The following is a 24,473-nucleotide window of genomic DNA, read 5'->3' on the forward strand; positions in this document are numbered from 1 at the left end:
TGCACATGATGAGAGTTCACATGCGGTTATAATGCACATGAGATGAGTTCACATGCGGTTATACTGCACATGAGATGAGTTCACATGCGTTATATTGCACATGAGATGAGTTCACATGCGGTTAAATTACAAATGATGTTAGTTCTCATGCGGTTATATTGCACATGATGTGAGTTCACATGCGGTTATATTGCACATGATGTAAGTTACATGATGTTATAATGCAAATGATGTGAGTTCACATGCGGTTATATCGCACATGATGTGAGTTCAAATGCTGTCATAATGCACATGATGTGAGTTCACATGCTGTTATAATGCACATGATGTGAGTTCACATGCGGTTATATCGCACATGATATGAGTTCACATGCTGTTAAAATGCACATGATGAGAGTTCACATGCGGTTATAATGCACATGAGATGCGTTCACATGCGGTTATACTGCACATGAGATGAGTTCACATGCGTTATATTGCACATGAGATGAGTTCACATGCGGTTAAATTACAAATGATGTTAGTTCTCATGCGGTTATATTGCACATGATGTGAGTTCACATGCGGTTATATTGCACATGATGTAAGTTACATGATGTTATAATGCAAATGATGTGAGTTCACATGCGGTTATATCGCACATGATGTGAGTTCAAATGCTGTCATAATGCACATGATGTGAGTTCACATGCTGTTATAATGCACATGATGTGAGTTCACATGCGGTTATATTGCACATGATGTGAGTTCACATGCTGTTATATCGCACATGAGATGAGTTCACATTCTGTTATAATGCACATGATGTGAGTTCACATGCGGTTATATTGCATATGATGTGAGCTCACATGCGGTTATATCGCACATGATGTGAGTTATCATGCGGTTATATTGCACATGATGTGAGTTCTCATGCGGTTATTATGAACATGAGATGAGTTCACATGCGGTTATATTGCACATGAGATGAGTTCACATGCGGTTAAATTGCACATGATGTGAGTTCACATGCTGCTATAATGCAAATAGTGTGAGTTAACATGTGGTTATATCGCACATGATGTGCGTTCATATGCGGTTATAATGCACATGATGTGAGTTCACATGCGGTTAATTTGCACATGATGTGAGTTCACATGCTGCTATAATGCAAATAATGTCAGTTAACATGTGGTTATATCGCACATGGTGTGCGTTCATATGCGGTTATAATGCACATGATGTGAGTTCACATGCGGTTATAATGCACATGATGTGAGTTCACATGCGGTTATATCGCACATGATGTGAGTTCTCATGCGGTTATAATGCACATGATGTAAGTTACATGATGTTATAATGCAAATGATGTGAGTTCATATGCGGTTATAATGCATATGGTGTAAGTTACATGCTGCTATAATGCAAATGATGTGAGTTCACATGCAGTTATATTGAACATGATGTGAGTTCACATTCGGTTATAATGCACATGATGTGAGTTCACATGCGGTTATTTCGCACATGATGTGAGTTCTCATGCGGTTATAATGCACATGATGTAAGTTTCATGATGTTATAATGCAAATGATATGAGTTTGTATGCGGTTATTATGCACGTGATGTAAGTTACATGCTGCTATAATGCAAATGATGTGAGTTCACATGCGGTTATATCGCACATGATGTGAGTTCACATGCTGTTATATCGCACATGATGTGAGTTCACTTGCGGTTATTTTGCATATGATGTGAGTTCACATGCGGTTATATCGCACATGATGTAAGTTCACATGCGGTTATAATGCATATGATGTGAGTTCACATGCTGTTATATCGCACATGATGTGAGTTCACATGCGGATATATTGCATATGATGTGAGTTCAAATGCGGTTATATCGCAAATGATGTGAGTTCACATGCGGTTATAATGCAAATGATGTGAGTTCACCTGCGGTTATAATGCATATGATGTGAGTTCACATGCGGTTATATCGCACATAATGGGAGTTCACATGCGGTTATATTGAACATAATGTAAGTTACATGATGTTATAATGCAAATGATGTGAGTTCACATGCGGTTATATCGCACATGATGTGAGTTCAAATGCTGTCATAATGCACATGATGTGAGTTCACATGCTGTTATAATGCACATGATGTGAGTTCACATGCGGTTATATAGCACATGATGTGAGTTCACATGCGGTTATATTGCATATGATGTGAGTTCACATGCGGTTATATTGCACATGATGTGAGTTCACATGTGGTTATATTGAACATTAGATTCGTTCACATGCTGTTTTATTGCATATGATGTGAGTTCACATGCGGTTATATCGCACATGATGTGAGTTCACATACTGTTATATTGAACATTAGATGAGTTCACATGCGGTTATATCGCACATGATGTGAGTTCACATGCGGTTATATCGCACATGATGTGAGTTCACATGCGGTTATATCGCACATGATGTGAGTTCACATGTGGTTATATTGCACATGATGTGAGTTCACATGCTGTTATAATGCACATGATATGAGTTCACATGCGGTTATATCGCACATGATGTGAGTTCTCATGCGGTTATATTTCACATGATGTGAGTTCTCATGCGGTTATATTGAACATGATGTGAGTTCACATGCGGTTATATTGCACATGATGTGAGTTACATGATGTTATATTGCACATGAGATGAGTTCACATGCTGTTATAATGCACATGATGTGGGTTCACATGGGGTTATAATGCACATGAGATGAGTTCACTTGCGGTTATACTGCACATGAGATGAGTTCACATGCGGTTATATTGCACATGAGATGGGTTCACATGCGGTTATATTGCATATGATAATTGATATGAGTTCACATGCTTCTATAATGCAAATGATGTGAGTTCACATGTGGTTATATTGAACATGAGATGAGTTCGCATGCGGTTATATTGCACATGAGATGAGTTCAGATGCGGTTAAATTTCACATGAGATGAGTTCACATGCGGTTATATTGCACATGAGATGTGCTCACATGCTGTTATATTGAACATGAGATGAGTTCACATGCGGTTATATTCCACATGAGATGAGTTCACATGCAGTAATATTGCACATGAGATGAGTTCACATGCGGTTCTATTGCACATTAGATGAGTTACATGATGTTATATTGCACATGAGATGAGTTTACATGCGGTTATATTGCACATGAGATGAGTTCACATGCTGTTATAATGCACATGATGTGAGTTCACATCCGGTTATATTGAACATGAGATGAGTTCACATGCGGTTATATTGCACATGAGGTGAGTTCACATGCGGTTATATTGCACATGAGATGAGTTCACATGCTTTTATATTGCACATGAGATGAGTTTACATGCGGTTATATTACACATGAGATTAGTTTACACGAAGTTATATTGCACATGAGATGAGTTCACGTGCGGTTCTATTGCACATGAGATGAGTTCACATGCGGTTATATTGTACATGAGATGAGTTAACATGCGGTTTAACTGTGCATGAGTTGAGTTGACCTGTTCTTATATTGCACATAAGGTGACTTAACTTGAGGCATATTGCACACGTGAGTACACATGCGGTTAAATTGCGCATGAAGTGAATGAACCTGTCCGTATATTGTGCAATAGTTATGTTAACGAGGGCTTATCTGAATTAGTTTAAATTATTTATTTAAACTTGTTTGCATTGAAAGTAGGGATCGGACCGAATATCCAAATATTCGAATATTCATAAATCAGCCGAATATTCGATCCAAAATTCATATTCGAATGTTCTATTTTATGCAAAGACTCTTCCAAAAAAGTACATGTACGAAGTCGCAGTTTTGGTTTCCATTATAAGTCATTTCTTTGATAATAGCTGCCATCAATGAACGAGGTGGTAACTCCGTTATAACCTAACCATTGAACTTTGTTAACTTACCACTGTAAAATTACCAACAACGCAATCCTGAAAATGACGTCGTTTTCGCGCTATTTGTCAGACGAACATTGTCCAATATAGCCTATGACTCTGTCACAAAAGAAATAAGCGAACAACGGGCTTAAACCTTTAGTGAACAAGAGGTGGACGTTTTTAAGAACTTATTGAAATAAATTCTTCATAAAATCAAATCAAATAAAGCGGTCACTCGTTACCTAATAAGTAATGGGCACCATGCTCGTTGTAGTCAGAAACTTGGTACAAGACATTATTTAAAGCCTCATTAACACTCAAAATCAACGAATATTTCGTAAACTATTTCATAACATAAAGTTAACCCATCAAAATTCAGTGTTCCTTAAACCAATAGCCAAAATTCGAACGCTAGATGTGGTCTGGTAACATAGATTAAATCAAAGCGCTTAAGGGACTGAAGTTGTTCGCTGTTGTCGTCCTTGATTAGCTTGTGCGCATTGCACAAGCTAATCAGTGTGCACAGGCTAATCTTATTTGACATGCATTAAGCCCCGTTTTCCCTGAAAGCAGCCAATATGTACAGATTTCAATGATAAACATTAGGCTGGCCAATATCGTCTAACAAGCTGGTAAATACACTCACTGCAGTAGTAGATGCAGACGCTCCTAAGCATTCTGCAGTGCAGACAGGCAGCGGTAATCGTTCCTAGCATAGTGAGTTACGGTTCTTAGCGTAGCTAAGGCTTCTAAGCGCATACTGATTTGCAAAACATGCTCTGTAAATTTAGTCGTGAGCTAACGCTCACAACTAACAAAGATACAATGTTACCAGACCATATCTATCGTTGAAGTTTTGGCTATTATAAGTAACACTTATTTTGTATGGGTACACTTTATTTTACGAAATAATTTACGGAATATTCGTTGATTTTGAGTGTTAATGGGGCTTTAAAAGGATCTGTCTGGTTATGATGTTTACGCATTAAAACGCAAATCTCATTAATTTATCGTGATGATATAACTATTTTGATAAATTTACATTTATTTAGCGACAAGGATTCAATTCACATGGACCGAAGTATGGTGCAACGTAGCAATAAGACGAAACGAACACATAAAGTGTAATATATGTTGTCACAAGATTTATTATCGAATACAGTTTCATGCAATTGCAGTGCACGTTTTGCAGCAATAAAACAAAACTTAAGGTTCATGTAGAGGCTTCAGTTTGAAAAATGTGTGACCCCTAGCATTGAACTCAAATTTGACTAAACGAAGAGTGCCACATTGAAAATGTTTACATATTTGCTTAAAAGGATGGTTTTTCTTCAAACTGCTACCTGTGCTAATTTTGTGCAGCAAAGTCTCATACCATCGACAAAATCAATCAAAATACAAAGCGATTTTAGCACAAAAATAATTTTCTGTGAAATGTTGCTAACTTGACCTTGTATATGTATATAGCTTTGTATTTATTCAACTTACGGTAGTGCATATCCTTCCTAACTTTAGATTGAGATTTTGTAAATTAGTGTAAAAATGTATTGGTTTTAAACAAAAATATGAATAAAGCAAAAAAATATTGAATGTCAAAAATGTGTTTATGTTATTCTATCCGTCTTTACCTTTAAAATGATATATAGTTTGACCATATTGTACCACATTGAATGAAGAAAAACCAAATCAAAGTTTAATGAATTTTATCCCTCCCATGAACCTTAAACATGCTTTTAACATAATTTCACGAAATTTATTATCGAATCCCGCCTGTTTAAAGTTGTAAGCAATAAAAGTGTGCGTTTTGCAACACTGCGATTTGCAAGATAGATTCTATATTTGAAATATGAAATGAGTAAAATACACATACAATAATTCTTTGGAACGAAAGCATTTGCATTGAACATCAAATTAACTGCAGTTTGTATTTTAGAAGCTAATATGTATTTAATGTTCATGCCATTAAGCATTACATATTTGGGACTTAAAATGATAACTACATTCCTTTCAATTTACCGAATTAATATACGTACCATCACTGAAATTATGTTTCAGCTAAGCTTTATTTAATTTAATTCTTGCATAGTTGATAAGTTTACTTATTGTTTTATTCATTTAGCTTACCGTACCTTATATAGCTTGAATAGCGATTTTTTGTGAACTTATTGAAGGTTTAAACGAATATTGGCACAAATTGTCTTATATCGGGACGCCGGGACAATCAACCAAATCGCGGTCCCATTGAGATCTGGCATAAATGTTTTAATTCTGCTATTCATATATAAAATCAATGATCATCTAATCAGAATTAATTTTCTAAAATTTATACCAATTAAATCGTCGTGGTTCTTAATTCCAGAAAAAATAGCGAAACCAAAAGCAAACATATGATCGATGGAAAGTAATCCAAATCAATTAGAAGTATTGTAATAAATTATAATTACGGTAATGTGTTTTCCTGAAATATCTTGTAAACATCTTATGAAACTTAACAGTTTTTATTTAAAAAGAAGAGCATAATAATCAATGATCTGATACAAATATATATTTCTCTATCCAACTTTTCAAAGCTGCAAATAAGATACGATTTATAGTGGCATTTGTGAATAGTATTGTGAATAGTAATCATGAATAGTAATTTGCTCCGGGCGGTCATAGGTTCTGACCAATCGGGAATCCTCGGACAATTCCGCCATAACGGCGATCGTCTAGACGGTGTGGTGTAGCCCACTGTCCGAAGCGTTCAGATTGAGGTTTTGACATTTTAATATAAGGTTTAAAAATCGAATATTCGAATATATTCGAATAATAACAAAAGAATATTCGAATATCATTTCTAGTATTCGTTCCCGGCCTTCAATGAAAGCTTTTGCTAATGGATAAACACCTTCACGCTTTATATAGATCAGTAACGCACATATGGGTTGGCATTAACATATATAATTGGGTATATGTATTGAGCTAATATGCACTTTATACAATAGCAGTGCACTGACGTTAATACATGCACTGTATGGAGTGAATAGTGTATATGGCATCGGCTTACGTTCTTTTAGGTTTGTTTAACATGCATGATAGTTATCGGTATTGTTTTCGTGTTTCAGATGTTGCTTGGAGGATGGCTGACTAGTTACTCTCTAAGTTGCGACCAAGAAGTCGATTACTCTACGTCTCCTACAGCAATCAGGGTAGGGTGTTTGTCCTTAAAAAGAACGCGCTCTTAAAGGAATGGTTGGAGTTTGCACAGGCTAATCAGGGACGACTTTTATCGGGTTTTCACAAGGATTAGACGTCCTTTAAACGAAAAATATCATTAGATCCGAAAGGGTCATCTTTGATAAGCTTTTCTTGAACGATACTTTACACACATGCATAAAGAAACGTTTTCCTTGAGCAAAAGACTCATATGTATATCTTATTACTCACGTATTTATTATTCCAGATGGCTAGCGCGACGTGGTTGTTCTTCATCGCGAAGTATATAGAACTTTTCGACACGGTAAGTACACTAAGCATTATATAATACAGTATGGTGCTGATGCTACTTAAAGGGGCCTTTTCACAGATTTTGGCATTTTTTTTAACTTATTCATTAAATGCTGTATATTGATAAATGTAAACATTGGATCGTAAAAGCTCCAGTAAAAAATCAAGAAAAAAAAATAAAAAAAGGAAAAGAACATTGCCCGGAGCAGGTTTCGAACCAGTGACCCCTGGAGTCCTGCCAGAGTCCTGAAGTAAAAACGTTTTAGCCTACTGAGCTATTCCGCCGAGTACACATTCTTGATGTATTTTATACCTTATAAAGACTCTGCCAATACCGGACTCTCGGAATACCGGAACTCTCCCGATTCCGGACGGTCGGGCCAGTCCCGTATTTTCTTCTTCTATTTCTTTGTAATAAAATGTTGAATAAACCGAACTCTCTGAAAACCGGAAACCGGACGGGTATCTCCGTAAATTTGGTCATTTTCAACGTAAAATACATTGAGTATACCGGACGGTCTAAATTCTCAAGATGCCCGAGGCGTGAAAATAACAATACCTAGTCAGCACAGCGAGTGCGGTGTCAAACATTTTGCTCGCTCAATTATCGATAATCGGATTAAACATGCCATAAAGGTGTCAAGTCGTTACCGCGCTATGGGAGTCCGATTAAGTAATGTAAAACAAACTGTGAATGTCTATAAAAGACGTGCGGTAACACCAAAAAGTAAAGTGATTGACTCGATCGTTTTATTAATTATTTATTATCGCCTATGATAAACAATTTAATTTAAAAAATTAATGCATGCCGTTGCGACGATCACTTTCTTGTGATCTTCCTGGGTAGTTTAAAAGATCTTATAGCCTTCTTAACATTGCAGAAAATAAGATCGTAAAGGAGAAATGTGCTTTTAAGCAGAAAGTGATCTTGGACTTTTTCGTGAAATCGTAAACTTCCAGAATTAGTAGGTTTTGAGATTATGAATATCTTAAAAAATAATTATGACGCTGTTGTTTTGCTTGTGTGTATGTTTTATGAAATGTGGTACATGTATGTATTGAATAATAAATGTGTATCTACAACAATCTTATTTGTGTCGTCACTCGCCTATATGACAAATGCCACGTACGTACATGTATAAAGCACCACGCTCACTTTGGGATTAATCAAAACAAGTCGGTATGGATTATTTTTTTGCTTTTAATCGGTTAAAAACACATTTTTTAAGAATGCAATTAACATCATCAGTACCTGCGTACAGTTTTTACATGGTACATGTAAATGTATATGGTTTGTTTTATTTTTATGTGATTCTGTACACAATGCATACCATGTATATTTCGGCAATATGCGTACTCTTGGTAAACCGGAACTCTCTGAAAACCGGACGATCAGGCCGGTCCCGAGACCGTCCGGTTTACAGAGAGTCTACTGTATAAGCAATCTTCGTAGTTTCACAAAATTTAACGACAAAAACAGAACTCTCCAAATTATTCAATCGTTTCGCGTTGCAACGCTTTATAATTTTTAGGTTTTAAAATCGTCAAAAGATGCATATAATGGCTATATTAGAGCATGGTTAATGTTCAGTATTACTGTTTCCTCACAAATATCATAACTAAAACGAAAACTTACGAATCTGAAACAACTTTTTTCAATTTTGTCAATTTACCAAAGCGTGAAAAGATCCCTTTAAGTAATTTGCGTTTGAGATTCAAATGGTATACTAATGTGTTCCTTCTAAATTGTAATAAGTTTTATATTTCATTGGTTTAATAGTGTATGCCGTTATAAATAGTGCATACACATTAAGTAGAATACTCCGGGTGTTGATTTACGACCGTGAACGGGGTCGTATTTTTCAATAAGTTTCAACTCGAATCCCAGTATGCTATAGTCTGGTTGAGTCGTGGGTAATTTTCATAAAGTTGTTACATCACAAATGTTTAATAAATATATGATTATGAATCATAATTAAAATAATTATTAACCTTTCTTCTTTAAGATTTGTTGCTTTTTTACAAATGTTTATCGTCTTTAAACATCAAAATTATCAACTGTGTTGATGGTGTCAAACTACCATCATGAAAATAAGCTTCCGGTTGATTCGTGGGTTCTGATTGGCTGCCAGAATTTCAAGATTTGCATACTATAAATAGCCTTTAAACTGACCTTGCAGGGCAGGTTAATTTCTTGTGAAAAAATGTCAAACAGACGATGTGGCATGGTAAATACTCATAAATAAACAATTTTGTGTTACTTTGAAACACTATATGAACAATAAATAAATGAGGAAATATATAAGGACCTATCAAGTTATGATGAATTACACTATTTACTTGTTCTTGACGCATTTTTGATCGAAAAAAATGGTGACCGTGTCAAAACATTTTCCGTAACGAACTGCATCATGTGCGAACGTTCTATCGCGAGATTTCACACGATTTCTATACCCACGAATCAAACAGAACCCACGACTCAACCAGTAACAACCATATAAGTTGAATCATTCTATGAATGACACAGAATCCCCACAAATCAAATGCAGGGGAGTAATACCCGCGAGTGTCAACTCACATCAAATTACATTAAACCATTCACAGCATTGCCAAAAATATGATATGTGAAAGTTTCATCCTACAGAACCTTCTGGCCAACTTTAAAGAGTTGGGAGTCTCTGTCCACTTTGAAGCCATTCAAATGACGCACACGGTCGCATTTATAAGAGTCTAATTCTAGGAAAACGTTGCTGAATGCTTGTTCGTAAAGGGTCGTCCCAGATTAGCCTTTGCAATCCACATCTGCTAATCAGGGACGACACTGTCCGGCGTCCGCTGTTATTGCATTTTTAGCTTAAACGAAGTCTCCTCTTAAAGAAAATCCAGTTAAGGCGGTAAGGCGGACCGCACAAGCTAACCTGTGATTTTACGCAAATGCATTTAACACCGTTTTTCCAGACCGAAGCATATATTTTTTGTCGTATATTGCGCTCGAAATGAAGACACCACATAAATATTATATGTGTCTATTTTCGGCACCGCTCGAAAATAAGTCAGCCTATAAATATTTGGAGATTTTTCTTTTCCTGTAGGTGTTTTTCATCCTGCGTAAGAAACAGAGTCAGGTGACATTTCTGCACGTGTTCCATCATGGCTGCCTTCCGGTGTTCTGGTGGTGGGGCGTGAAGGCAGTGCCAGGTACGATTCCCATGTGCAAATTGTTCATTATATTAAGTTTTGCTATTGTTGTCTGTAAACTATCTTAAAGGAGTATTAACAATTGCTTAACACCTTGGTCAAGATAGCATTCTGTCTGAACTGAATATAGAACATATTTTATTTGAGTTTTCTTTTCATTTTATTTGATATACTAATAATAATATAAATGCAAAAAAAACAACAATATAGTGTTTGTTCTGTACATTGTTTCTTACTTTTGAATGATTGATCATAATATACATGTAAGTTAGCAAATGCACACAAATAAGATGCCCATGTTCGTTCACGATTCAAGTTTATCTTGTTTTATCATCACGCAATGGATATGTAAATGTCATTATTTTAGCTTTCTATTTTTTTTCGTCACACTATGGCTTAAAGTTCTGTTCCGAAATGTTAAAATAGCTAATGAATATATTGATCACCATCAGGTCATTAACAAAAAAAAAAACACATTGAGACACGTTTTAGTTATAATTGCTAAATGCATGTGCATGTAAAGGCCAATCAGGGGCGACACTTTCCGCCTTTATGGTATATTTCGTTTAAATGAAGTCTCTTCTTACCGAAAATCCAGTTTTGCGAAAAGTGTCGCTCCGAAGTAGCCTGTGCAAATTGTGCGAAAACGCACATGCATTAACCCAAGCTTCCCCACAACGAGGCTCCATTGCTTATGTTTTTATCGAAATTCCTCAATTAAGGATTGAAATAAAACAGTTTAAAGAAATGAAACCATATGGCATATATGGCGCTAGTAATATGTTCGGACATCCCATGTTCTCTAGGTGGGTTCGGGACATTTCACGCGCTGGTAAACTGTTGCGTGCACGTGGTCATGTACCTGTATTACGGTATCGCCGCCCTAGGACCTGACTATCAGAAATACATTTGGTGGAAGAAATATGTCACGAAGTTCCAGCTGGTAAGTACACCAGACCTACGTAAATTATTAAAATTAATGGGTATATTAAATTCAATGCATATTTACTTGAAAGCCATATCCAAGTGCACTGAAATTGATTTTTAAATACTTTTTTTTTCTTTTTATTTTACAAAAAGATCCAGAGAAAAAAATGTATTTAGTGGCTTAAACGCACCAAATACTTGAAATCTTTGTCTATTTTATGTTTTTTTTTATATAAATTAAATTGTTTTAACGTTGTATATGTACATGTACAGAAGACATTGTTTGTTATAGTAACATACAAAAGAATTGATGGCTTGAAGAAATTTTAATTGAACAGTTATTGCTCTTAAAGACATCGCTGTTGGACTATTAGTATCGTTAATTGCCCATTTGAAATATATGCAAGGTAACGATATAGATACCGAAAAACAATTTGAGGGCTGATTTTTTCTTAAAATATACATTTAGGAATGAAAGTAAGACATTAAGAGTTCATTCAGACAGATTTTTCAGTTAGATGATTACGATTATTGTTTCCGTCACGTGAATTACGCTTACTTTTTTATTCAAGTAATGACACACAAAACGGGCATATGTATTCAGGTCATTCATGCGAGTTGTCATTACCAGTGGTCCCAGTGGTCATAGACTGCGGCTCAAAAAGTCGTGTTCTGCAAATTGTGTTCACCAAATTGTTTTGGTATGAATGGCAGCGTAATTATGTATACTTGTCAACGATAAAATCAAATGAAATTTATTTTGGTATTTTTTTCAGGCTCAGTTTTTTATAGTGACTGTGCACAATTCGCAATTTCTGTTCCGCACATGTGCGTATCCATGGAAATACGTGGCTTTCATCCAGGGATTCACTACGCTCATCGCCATCTTATTTCTGAACTTTTACGTCCAAGCGTATAGAAAGCCCAAATATCTGCAGATTAAGAGCCAAAGAATTTCCAACGGCGTCCTTAGCAACGGTCATGAAGTCATAGGACATAGCAACAAATATAGCAACGGCGCAGCGGTAAACGGGTCGATAGTTGCAAATGGTTACTGTCGTTCGGAACTCAAACGTCGACCTCTTTATTCCTAGCGACGTTAAGTTAGTTAAGTTATTAGGCTTATGTTTGACAAAAACAATGGTAAACGATGATATCATAATCTTTGTTTCTATGCTTTAAATATGTTATAGCACAATCCTATTTCGGGCATTTGCTTGTTAGATTTTACTTAATAAAAAAAATAAAGTTTTTTAAATATTTTTTTTAGACGTTTTAAATGAATCTGAACAAAATTCTGTATTAGTTAATGTGTCAAGTGTGTATGAAAAGAATATTTATTGCTTTTTTGTTTTAATTTCGTTTGTGTGTTAATGGTTTCTTCGTATATTCCATTGTGGAATTGATATAGTCATTTAGCAACAGGTGCATTTTGTACTCTAGTATTCATGTATCCACCGACCTCATTTATCGTCTACTGCTATTTTCCTGTGTCATCTTTTCGACGTTCCATTCCATACGAAGTTAAACAAGCTGCTTAGTTATATTGCACAAATTACTATTCACGAACATTGCTTCAACTTGAAGTATGAACATTAAAGGGGCCTTTTCACAGAAATTGGTAGATATTGAAGTTTTTCATTAAATGCTTTAGATTGATAAATATTCACATTGGATCATAAAGCTCCAGTAAAAAAACACTAGAATACAATTAACGAAAAGCAAAAAAAGTAACCATCAACTGGGCTCGAACCACTAACCCCTGGAGTAAAAGTCTAACACTTATACCACTCGTCCATCCGTACTCACCCAATGCATGATGTATTTAATACTTTATATAGGCAATGCTCGTAGTGTCACCAAATATAACAACAACAAAACTCTCCAAATTGTTTCGCGTTGCAACGCTTTATAATTTTCAGGTTTTTAAATCGTCAAAAGATGCATATAATGAATATTTTAGAGCATGGTAAATGTTCAGTATTACTGTTTCCTCACAAATATCATAACTACAACGAAAGTTTGAGGGTCTGAAACATTTTTTCTTAATTTGTCATTTTATCAAAACGTGAAAAGGCCCCTTTAATTTACCAACTGAATCTCAAAAATCAGCAATAAACTTATTAAAACATTATCCTTTTGTTTATACAAAAGCACTGTTCGAATTCTAGTATGTAAAGTCCGCAATATTGCTGGGATAGATACATATACAAAAAGAAACTTTCGATATGTGTTGATGATATGATATATGATGTTTTGTCTGCAAACATATATGGAAAAATAACGTCATTATTTGCCTGATACAAGTTAGATTAAGATCAGAAAAATCGGAAGTTGTGATGAATTTTTTAAGTGAAATTACTTAGCTACAGGAAACTTCATACGCGTTTAGACGTTGTGTGGAGTCTGTCCTATACAAAAATAGCTAAGAATCCACAGACGACATCTACGCATTTAGACAATATTTAAATTATACATGCTATACTATGATCAGTTAATATAACTTAATAAATACATCATTCGTTTGACGTTTTTGTTGTATGTTCCTGCCTGTACATCAATTACATCAATTTAGGTTCATTCCTTGACGAAGAGCATGGGCCTCTGCATATTTGCCCCAATAGTTTGTGTTAGGACCCCCAAAACTCGCGCGAGGCACGCTCTGGGAAAGGGTCTAAATGCATTTGAGTTAAAAGTCGTCCAAAATTGGCCTGTGCATTCCGGATTGGTTTATCAGAAAAGACACCGCAACAACTATAGTTTTGCTAAGAAGAGACTTCCTTTGAACGAAACATACCATTTAAGCAGAAAGTGTCATCCATGATAAGCCTACGTGGATTGCACAGGGACGATACTTTAAGTATGTGCATTAAGTCCTGTTTTACCAGAAAGTGTCTAAAAATCCCTCTGTACTGACGTATTGACAGAAGAAACGTGGGCAAGTATGGCCACAAAGTAAGAATCTGTCCCTGTCAAAGAAACCAGAAGTATCTTACTGTTTATTTTAAACAGCATTTATTATTAAGATGATCTGAACATTATATATGAATTATATTTATTAAATAATGGATTAATTACTAAAAACTTATCTTAATTCTTCTCCATAAATATGCATAGTACGTTTAAGAATTTAGCACGGATAACCAGTTTAAGCAATTAATAACTGGTAGCGAATAATACAACCGTTGTATACTAAAGTATGCAAATACATGATTAAACATATACGAAGATGTATAATAGGTGGGAGAGAAAAACGAACAATCATAACGGAGGAAGGATACTCGACAACATTTAATAAGTTTCACTGTTGTCAGTAAAGTCGTTATGAGAAACGTTTTGACATGATGGTTGATCGTTTCTTAACGTTTTCCTAGCAGTGGTTAATATCCAGTATACGTTTAGTAAAATGCAATACCCAATTAAAGTGTACGAGATGAATAATGTCGATTATGTAAAAATAATAAGCGCACAATTAAAAGTATATACAAAATCCATTACATGAATGCACAGTAAATTTACATCTACATCATTGAATTAAAGTGAATCGGTAGCTATAATTTATAATTTTGCACGTACTTTAGAACAAAACTTTTTATAAGGAGAGCTATGAAATATTTAGAATTTAAAGATTAAGATGAATGTGTTTTCGAAATTATACCGTTTTTATGAACAGTACCATTTTCCTTGTCCCACTGGTTCTTAATGCGACCCAAGATAAGCACCCGCGCATGTAAGCTATATTCAAAATGTCATCAAGGTTGGTAAATCTAAAACTTATGTCATCAACAAGCCCCCCCCACCAATTAAGCCCTGTTTTCCTAAAATAAAGCTTTAATGATCTTTTTTTATTAATGATTTGAAAAACAACACATCTAGACCTGTGCTTTAAGACAAACTCTATAAATTTGAATGGGTTGTGGTCATTTAAAACTTGCGATATAAAAAGCTATAACATAATTTTGAAAACTGAGTTGCGTCTAAGATTTAACAACAGTGAACAAATTCAGTGCCTTCGGCGCTTTGATTTCTTTTAAAATCGTTGGTTTTCTCTCCTTTTTTGTTTTGAAATTTCTTTCAACTTACACACGAACAGACACATATATATTGTAGTGTTGATTTTGTGCGAATTATTGTATTCTGACATGTTACATTGCTTTCATTATAATTATATTCATTATAGAGGATGCACGTATGTGTAAGTCTTATTATACTGTCTGTTCTGTTCTGTTTATTCACGTGCCAATAACTCCTGTATGAGCGAGTTACTGGGGATAACAAACAGGTATCCGTGTGAGAACATATTTCATAAACATTATCAAAATCTGGCAATCTCTCTTGCATAAAAATTGTCAAAAGCTGGCTAATCTCTATTAAAAGTAATTCTGGAATATGTGATCATTGGCAATAGAGGTCTTGCACATTCAGTAAAGTAAAGCACTTCATAGTAATGACATACATGTATGTTATATAATGTGAGTTTCAATTTAAACGATTGACAAAATGTGAAAGTAGGCTGCTCCAAAAACGTATAATATTTCATGCGAACAGACCGACAACTCACCCGCCCGAAGAGACTGATAAACCCTCTCCCTGGGGTGGCAATAATAAGGTATGCGGATATGCAATAACTATTTGATTATGCAATATGAAACGCAAATATGAAATACGGTACAAAAATATGAAATATTAAATGCAAAAAAAAAACACAAAAAAGGAACGCAATTATCAAATACAAAAAGAATAAAATAAACACAAATACGGATTTCTAGCAGTTTAATTATTTTGCTCTACTTACAGAGGTAAACAATACCACTCTATTTGATGCATTTACCAGGGGACAGTCAATCAAACATACATGTACGGTTCGTTTTCAAAATGCAGCATATAGTAAGCTCTAATGCCCTTGAACCAAACAATATTTTACAATATTTTAATTTGTATGTTGTTTAAAAGAGGTGTCAAAATATTAATTCCACAAATTGGAAAAATATTTTAATCCACTGAATTCTGAATAAAATAAGACATGATAAATAAATACATTTGTCGTTGCCATAATTATATCTATTAGCTGCTATTTCACAGTAAAAATAAATTTATTGTATAGTTATAAAACATGTTTTTTACTTTATCATTTTCCAATAACTTAAAATTAAGAAGTGAATGTCTTTTATGAAGTTATCATTCAATTAAATAAAAATGGTCATATATAAACGATATATTGCAATTATGGAATGGCAAGCACATCTGTACATTAAAAATTACTATAAATTTCATTACCAAATTGTTCGCTTTTTTGCAAAAATGCATTATACTCTGGGTTATATATTTAATATGTTTGTCACATAAAACAAATTAAAGAAAACAAACATATAACCGGTAATATAACATGTGGCTTAAATTTTGCAGAGAAGAAAAATAAATATGTAAATAAAAGACATTTGGACAGTCTCTGCAGAGTCTAAGAGATCGGATACCATGTCAATGAAACTGTAACATGGTCCTGTGGAAAATACTGACCAATGTTGTCGAATAAAAACACTTATGTATGAGAAGCCAGTAAGGAACATTTAAGGCATGTTATGAACAACAGATTAACAGCTAATCAGAGTTTGGGGATTTAGGACTTTTCCACAAACTGCAAGTGCATATTACTATATGCCTATTTTAACATAACATAACAATTTCACAAGAAATAATAATATCACACCCTTTGTATCACAGATAAAACCGTTGGTCCTGAAACTAAAAACATTCCTGGAAATAAAATTAAAATATAAAATCAATAGCTGGGTCAACGCAACTTCTAACAACAAATTACAGTTTGCTAATTCAATCTGAAGCACATAAAAGCATTTTTGAAAGTGATACTGCAACAAGGATTAGAACATTTCTATACTGTTAAATCTAACTTTGTAAAGAACAATAATAAACTTACGGAATAACAAGGACTTTAAGCTTTACAAAGCTTGGGTTATTTTCTGTAAACAAGCAAAACTACAGCTTTATTTTCGGTAAACAAGCAAAACTACATACTATGTATCTAAAGTTTCTTAAAAAATTATTAAGTCCGTTTTTCGTATACAAATTGAATGCTCTTATTATTTTTTGGGGGAAAAAAATCACATAATTTCTGTGCCATAGATGCTGTCATTTCGTGGCTATTGTTAAAGAAACATATACACAGAATTTAGCATTATAAACAAATGTCATAAAATATCAAAAACTACCTAATTTGAAAAACAAATGCACATATTCTCTCTCCTTTGTCACAATGTTCAACAGCTGAATCCTACACATTTTACATGATAAAATTGTAATAACCAATAATAAAAAGAAAAGATCCCCTGGCATACTCTTGGCACTACTATGTTAACATGGCCAATATTGGCAAATCAGATTTCAAAAACTAATATCAATACTTACTATGATACAACTACATAAATAAAACTTTATTTAAAAAAACCCACTAACTCTGGTATATACGTTATATTTAAATTGTCTCTGTATATGCATTTTAATAAATAAGTATTTTCGTACATGATAGTTATAGCAGAAATTCCACAACCTACAATTAATTAGTGAAAAACAGCATCACACTTAAATAATTATTTGTACGACCATGTTTCTTATTAAGGCAAAGTAACTGTAAGTATAACCTGTTTCTACAAAAGTTTGAAAAATAGATAAAAAGTGCACGCAGACATGATTCGGTTGTGCAACTCAAAACATGCAAGCATACCCAGGCTTGCAAAGAAACATTTAGGTAATCTCCCTATTCCCTGATACATGTAGCACAGCCTTATGACCAATACAGAACTAGACCTGTTTCTAAGTACCATAATTTTTTATATGCCTAACACAAATAAAGATCAAAATGTTTAGTTAAAAATATCGTCAATGATATAATTGTAACAATATTGGTCTTGGTTGTCGAAATGGAACATGAACAAAGAATCATAGAGTTGGCTCCATAAATTGGGAAAAAAAGGCTTAATGCTTTTCTGGATTTTGTGTTTATTGGAAGTCTCTCCTAAACAATAATCAAGTTAAGCAAAAAGTGTCATCACAGCTAAGCCTGTGTGGACTGAACAGGCTAATCTGGGATGACACTTTAAGCACATGCTTTAAGCCCAGTTTTCCCAGAACATAACTTAAACAGAAAGATTGGAAAGGTCTATGCTTCCTGAGGTGACATGGATCTATCAGAGTCTTCATGTTTTGTGTAGGTCTCATCTCTGTGTCGACTCACTCCAGTGTCCTCCACATCGTCGTCATTGTCAAAGTCATCCTGGTAGTCGTTGACGCTGGCAGAGTGCGAGCCTCTACTCTCTATGAACTCTTCGTCCAGACCGACGCTGCGCAGAGTGGCGTTGAACTTCTTCTCAGCTTTCTTCTTGGCGTTAATCTGTTAAGAAATAAGAACTGCTTGAAATGGAAGGTTGGAATCAATCAATAAAAGTGCATGTAATATCTACCATGTTCCATTGAAGATTAATCTAGAAAGACAACTGCCTGAAAGGGAAAGTAAGACTTAAAATTAATGCAATGTAATAAACAGTTCTATTGAATCCTGGAAAGACAACTGCCTGAAAGGGAAAGTAAGACTTTAAAATGAACGAAATGATAATAAACTGTTCTGTTGAATACTGCATTAATTTAATGAAAGGTCATGTCATTAAGACAGTTTAAGACATAATGTTGCTCATTTTAAAGGAACCTAGATAAGTTTCAAAGACAATGATGCCCCCAAAACACGTTTGGACAGAGACATATCCCCAGTATATTTCACAGTGGATAAAAACACGAAGAGCCAGTATTAAGCCAAAACTGATCGCAGGCAAAATTACCTACACAAAAACATCATACAGCTGCAAGCTAAATCCACCAACCATATTAAGGAGTTGAAAACACTTAACTTTGGTATAATATATTCCACATAATTCTGACAAAAGCTTGTTGCAACCAAAACTCCTTTAACTAGGATCATCTACACAATGTGATTCAACAGTGAAAGTTTCAGCAAGATTCACCCAGTATTACAGAGAAATAACAAGAGCACCGCATAATGGGTGCCACACTCGGCTGCGGGTGCAGCCTTGAATAAATGAAAGCATGTCAGAATAATTTTTTTTAGAGGTCAAAGTGACCTTGACCTTTGACCTAGTGACCCAAAAATGGGTGTGGCATGTAGAACTCATCAAGGTGCAGCTACATATGAAGTTTCAAAGTTGAAGGTTGAAGCACTTTGATTTTAGAGCTAATGTTCAAAACCTTGACAAAATGTTTTAGCACGATGCGGACGGTGGACGACATGACGACGGACACGACACAACGAGCTCGCTATGACAATACCTCGTGTTTTCTCCGAAAACAGGTTGAGCTAAAAACACAACCTTTGGACATGGAGGCATAAACAAACATATAACCCCTATGCCTTTCTAAATTTCCTTAATTTTGTTGACTGGCATCATGAGATGTTTTAATACTGTCCTCCATAAGTACTCCATCATCAAGATTAAATTACTTCAATACCACAGTAAACAATATTGTAAGATACAGTAAGAAAATTGTGAAAACTACTTTTAGAAATATTCCCACTTTTGAAGTTTAAACGTATAATTTAATTATTTTGCTCAATTAATACATTGAAAACCTGTGGCTTTGTACAGACACTCTAAAAACCTTAAAATAACTAATATTTGTTGTCTTGGAAAGACTATGGTAACACTCAAAAGTGTGGATCAAGCCCATGACCTTCAGCAATCTGGTTGCAAAATTAGCAAAAGCCAGCATGCCCTGCCTAGGTAAATTTTGAACCAGGCTTGCTCAGATTCTAGGTTTCCTTTTTCTTAAGTATCAAAATAACAAATAGGACTTAGTGGAACTGATTGGTTAAACTGCTGACTGCCACTGCGCCTGTAATTAAGATATACTAGAATGTATTGAATACCTGAGACTCCTGTTCAAATAGTAAAGGTCTCTTGTTGATTCGTTCCTTCATTTCCTGCAGCTCTCTCTCGTACTGCTCCATTCTAGCCCTCTCTGCCTCTCTGTTAAATACATAGAAGCCATGTCACAAGAAATAACAAGGGACAAAATTGTCACAAAACCAGGTTTTCATTTTTTTTTTTAAATTTCTGGTAAAGGGAGACAACTCAAACTGAACTTTTGAATTGAACAAACAAAATTAACCCCCTTTGTTTCAAAATAAATATATTTTTAGTCGTGGCGACCTTGACCTTGGAGATATTGACGTGATTCTTTCGTGCCACACACCGTCCCATGATGGTGAACAAATGTGCCAAATGATTTAAAAATCTCACAATGAATGACATAGTTATGGCCCAGACAAGCTCGTCATTTGTTTAGTTGTTATTGCCCCCCCCCCAAAAAAATGCTACAAAGTAACATTCAAAGCACTCATTATTTTTTATTATACAAAGTTGAACTGTGTCAAAACTTAAAACCTAATATAAAATAATTATTTTGACTTATATTTTATTTCATGACCACTAACAAGTTCAACTATGACAACTGACCATTAGTTCAGCTGACCGTCAAGCACAAACAAGTTGAAACATATAAGTTCAATCTGATAAATGAGATAGAATGCTGATGAATTAGCTCCCTCTTTTCATAAAACCTATAAAAAATACTAGCTTTAAGCAAAGCTAACCTCTGTTCTCTCTTCTTGTCTTCAGGTTTCATCCTTGGTGTGTCCGAGTATTTGGTTTTCTCTGCAATCTCTCTGCGTAGTCTCATCTCACGTACCCGACGGTGTCTCTCCTCCTCAATCTCACGCATCTCACGCTCTGACAGCTGCTTCAACTGGCTCCTACATCATAGTACATGGGGCAATTACAGGCGTGTTCTGGGTATCTAGGCTTACTGCATGTACGTAAAGTGTCGGCCAAGATTAGCCCGTGCAATCTGCACAATCTTATCTAGGACAACACTTTCTGCCTACAATTGATTTTTGTTTTGAAGAGCTCTCCTTTAACAAAACAAGTCCATAAAAGTGGGAAGTGTTGTCAATGATTACACTGTATGAACTGCACAGGCTAATCTGGAACAACAGTTTACACACATTCTTTAAGCACAGTTTATTCAAAAATGAGACTTATTAAAATACAAATTAGCAAGTGACTATAATGAGAACAAGAAGGCCGACATGGGGAAAAATGTCCTCACAAAGTTTCATGAAGCTTTGGCCAATAAAAAGGTCTGCAGAATGTTCACAAGCTTTCCCTTCAATCAATGTTCACACGGTAATTGTTCACAACAGACTGTAGGATAGACAATAGATGATCACAAAGCTTACCTTGAGCACAGTTTGGCAGAGTTTGCTCAGGTGAGCGAAAAATGTTTATATTTACAATGCCAAAAAGTAAAGTACATATATTGATACTGCTATCTAGTGGAGGAAATATTCTTTTATGACTTTAAAAAACATGGTTTAAAAAAATGCTTACTTGGTTTTTGTAGATCTGAAGTCGGCAGACCTTGTTGATTTTGATGGTAAAGCATCCAAGGAGGAAGATATATGTCCTGAAATAGTAAAATAAACTATCTCAGAAAATAGAAAAAAAAACAATTGTATCAAGTTAAATGCGATGAACATTAAAAATGAATCGGTAATCTAAGACTCTGTGAATTTCCATCTGGCCTAGGACAATGCCAGTAAAAATGTTTTAGGGCCAGTAAATCTTATAAGACATCCAGTCCTAATGGCCTGTGAAAATTCAGGTTAAGTATTGTATTTGTATTTGACTGGCCAATTAAACAAAGTGTGGGCCACTTACAGTTCGGAGATTACCATGCCTTGCAATGGATTTTTGACTTTTGTAGATTCTGATACTTGTAAATATTACAATATATTATTATCAAATATAATGTCTCATATACTAGGAAAACATAAGCATTATACATATATGTATATATAATGACTTTTTTCTAAACCAACAAGCATACCCAATTTCATTCTTTGTTTCTCATCTTTTTTAAAAGGCCATCTTCTTTCTTGTTCCCTTTCCTCCTTTTCAAGTTGTTCTTTAATCTTTTGCCTGGTTGATTTACTTGTACGCTCAGTTTCAAGTTGAAACGGCTGAGAAACAGTAGCCTCTTTCATTTCTTTACGGCGCCTTAACTCAGCTTGAAAATGTCTGTACAAAGCATCATAATTTGGCACCTCATGATTGATTTTAGGCCGTGCTGCATTCTTAGCACTCTTTTTTTTGTTTTTCATTTTTTGCTCACGCATTTTTTGTTCTTTGAGTCTTTCTCTAGCACTCATGTTCGGTGGCAATGATGCAGTATGTAGAAGCTGTTCTGCGCGCATTTTGATACGAATTTTCCTGTACTCTTCTTCTTCCATCAATTTGTCATCAACAGTCGAGTCAAATACTTTTTTTGGAACGGGTCTTGCCTTGAAGCTGGGTTTCGGTGTTTCTGGTGCCACTTTTTCATTGCAGCCCCTGTCCAGTGTCTGGTGTTGCTTCCTGTCTTCCTCCCTTTTTATGAAACTGAAGGGTTTTTCTTGTGACTTCAACAGTTCAAGGCTCTGTTGTTTAACCTGCCTTCTCTTTTCTTCAGATTTCTCTTGTAATTCATCATACAATGGCAAATAAACATGTGCAGGGACTGGGGTGGCTTTGAACTTTTTCCGTAACTCTTCCTCTTCCTTCATCTGCTTTTCCTGCATTTGTCGCTCAAATTCAATCAAATTTTTAGATTTTTTTCTATCTTTACTCTCTTCCCTCATGGTCATTGTAAATGGTTTTGGAATAGTGAGTCTATGTCGCCAAGTTTCCTGCTTTGCTTTCTTTTCTTTTCTAGTAATGGTTGCTGAGGATGGTCGCTCTAAACTGCGTCTTGGTGCATAATCGTCAATAGAAAAATTTCTCCACATGTCATCAATTCTTGAAAAGGACCTATCGCGTTCCTTGAAAGGCTCCGATACTGTATCATCGGGGATGTATTCATCATCACTTGCCTCAAAAGACTTTCTTAACCCATCAACAGATTTTCTAAGATCATCCAAAGATTTTGCAATATCTCTTGGAATGGGTGCTGAACGTGGTCTAGTAGGTGGTGAAAACATTGACTTTGAAGTAAGTCCCATTGAGGCACGACCTGTAGGGGGCTTAGCAGTCTCTAAATACTTTTCTTCTTTCAATATTTGTGATTCAGATGGACTGAAAGAACGTCTTGGAGGTGAGGGCGAGCGTCTTGATCTCTCAGTGGCGTCTGCTCTCCTGGTAGATACTAGGACCCCATCTTCATCAACAAATGTTTCTGATCTGAATGTTTGTTCATATGAACGGGAGGTTGGTTGCCGTTCAACTAACTTCTCCACACATGTCTCTTTCTCTTCACCCGAATCGGGGTCAGGAAATGTTGGTTTAATGACTCCATTGTGCTTTTCTATGTACACTTTCTCGCATTTTTGAAGGATTTTGCGCTGCTCATTTTTGAGTTCCAATAACTTTTGGTAAAATTCATCATCTGAAAGTTTACTTAGCTGCAATAGAGACTCGGGCTCTTGTGTTTTGTGGAATTTAGACGTAGAATTTGGATCAAATATTTCTTTATCATAACGGCCTTCATCATCATAGTCGTCGTAAAATATCCCCGAGTAACGTCCAAGCGAGGGTTTTGGACGCTCGTGCAAGGAAGCTGAAAGTCCAGTCTTTGGATTAAGTGGAGGTTTTACGCTGGAATTTGTAAGAACCGACAAACTGTGGGTTGTTGCCATTGTTGCCATGTTTGTCGCTTGAACAGACTCGCAGTGAATAACAGGTGCGCGAAATTATAAATAAAAATATTCAATATTGTTTAAAAATAATGACATATCTGATACAAAAAGAACTACCATTTGATATAAATAAATCAATATTTTATGCCAAATTAGGCCTTAATTTAGTTTAGAATAAAATTCGAACTTT

General features: G+C 35.2%; 2 protein-coding genes across 2 annotated transcripts in view; one reads left to right on the forward strand and one right to left on the reverse strand.

The window, feature by feature from the left end:
- Positions 1-14,054, forward strand: part of LOC127875110 (elongation of very long chain fatty acids protein 7-like) — a 31,359-nt gene extending 17,305 nt beyond the window's left edge. The window contains exons 3-7 of the mRNA XM_052419935.1: positions 7,023-7,106; positions 7,361-7,417; positions 10,497-10,602; positions 11,409-11,545; positions 12,306-14,054. Coding sequence (XP_052275895.1) covers positions 7,023-7,106; positions 7,361-7,417; positions 10,497-10,602; positions 11,409-11,545; positions 12,306-12,623 — 702 coding nt within the window. The 3' untranslated portion in view covers positions 12,624-14,054. The remainder of the gene's footprint in view (positions 1-7,022; positions 7,107-7,360; positions 7,418-10,496; positions 10,603-11,408; positions 11,546-12,305) is intronic.
- A 2,233-nt stretch (positions 14,055-16,287) lies between these two features.
- On the reverse strand, positions 16,288-24,361 carry LOC127875108 (protein FAM161B-like). The gene is made up of 5 exons (XM_052419933.1): positions 22,501-24,361; positions 22,002-22,077; positions 21,206-21,364; positions 20,480-20,579; positions 16,288-18,934 (listed from the first exon to the last, which is right to left on the reverse strand). The coding sequence occupies exons 1-5, from the start codon at positions 24,290-24,292 to the stop codon at positions 18,704-18,706; spliced, it is 2,358 nt and encodes a 785-aa protein (XP_052275893.1). The 5' UTR covers positions 24,293-24,361; the 3' UTR covers positions 16,288-18,703.
- Positions 24,362-24,473: the final 112 nt, after the last annotated feature.

This window comes from Dreissena polymorpha, chromosome 3, assembly GCF_020536995.1.
Source record: "Dreissena polymorpha isolate Duluth1 chromosome 3, UMN_Dpol_1.0, whole genome shotgun sequence".
Classification (NCBI taxonomy): Eukaryota; Metazoa; Mollusca; class Bivalvia; order Myida; family Dreissenidae; genus Dreissena; species Dreissena polymorpha.

Coding starts and splice junctions, on each gene's coding strand:
- LOC127875108 (XM_052419933.1), bottom strand. CDS start 24,292: ATGGCAACAATGGCAACAACCCACAGTTTGTCGGTTCTTACAAATTCC. Junction 21,365..22,001: donor TTCAGATCTACAAAAACCAA/GTAAGCATTTTT, acceptor ACTATGATGTAG/GAGCCAGTTGAAGCAGCTGT. Junction 20,580..21,205: donor GACAAGAAGAGAGAACAGAG/GTTAGCTTTGCT, acceptor TGTATTTAACAG/AGAGGCAGAGAGGGCTAGAA.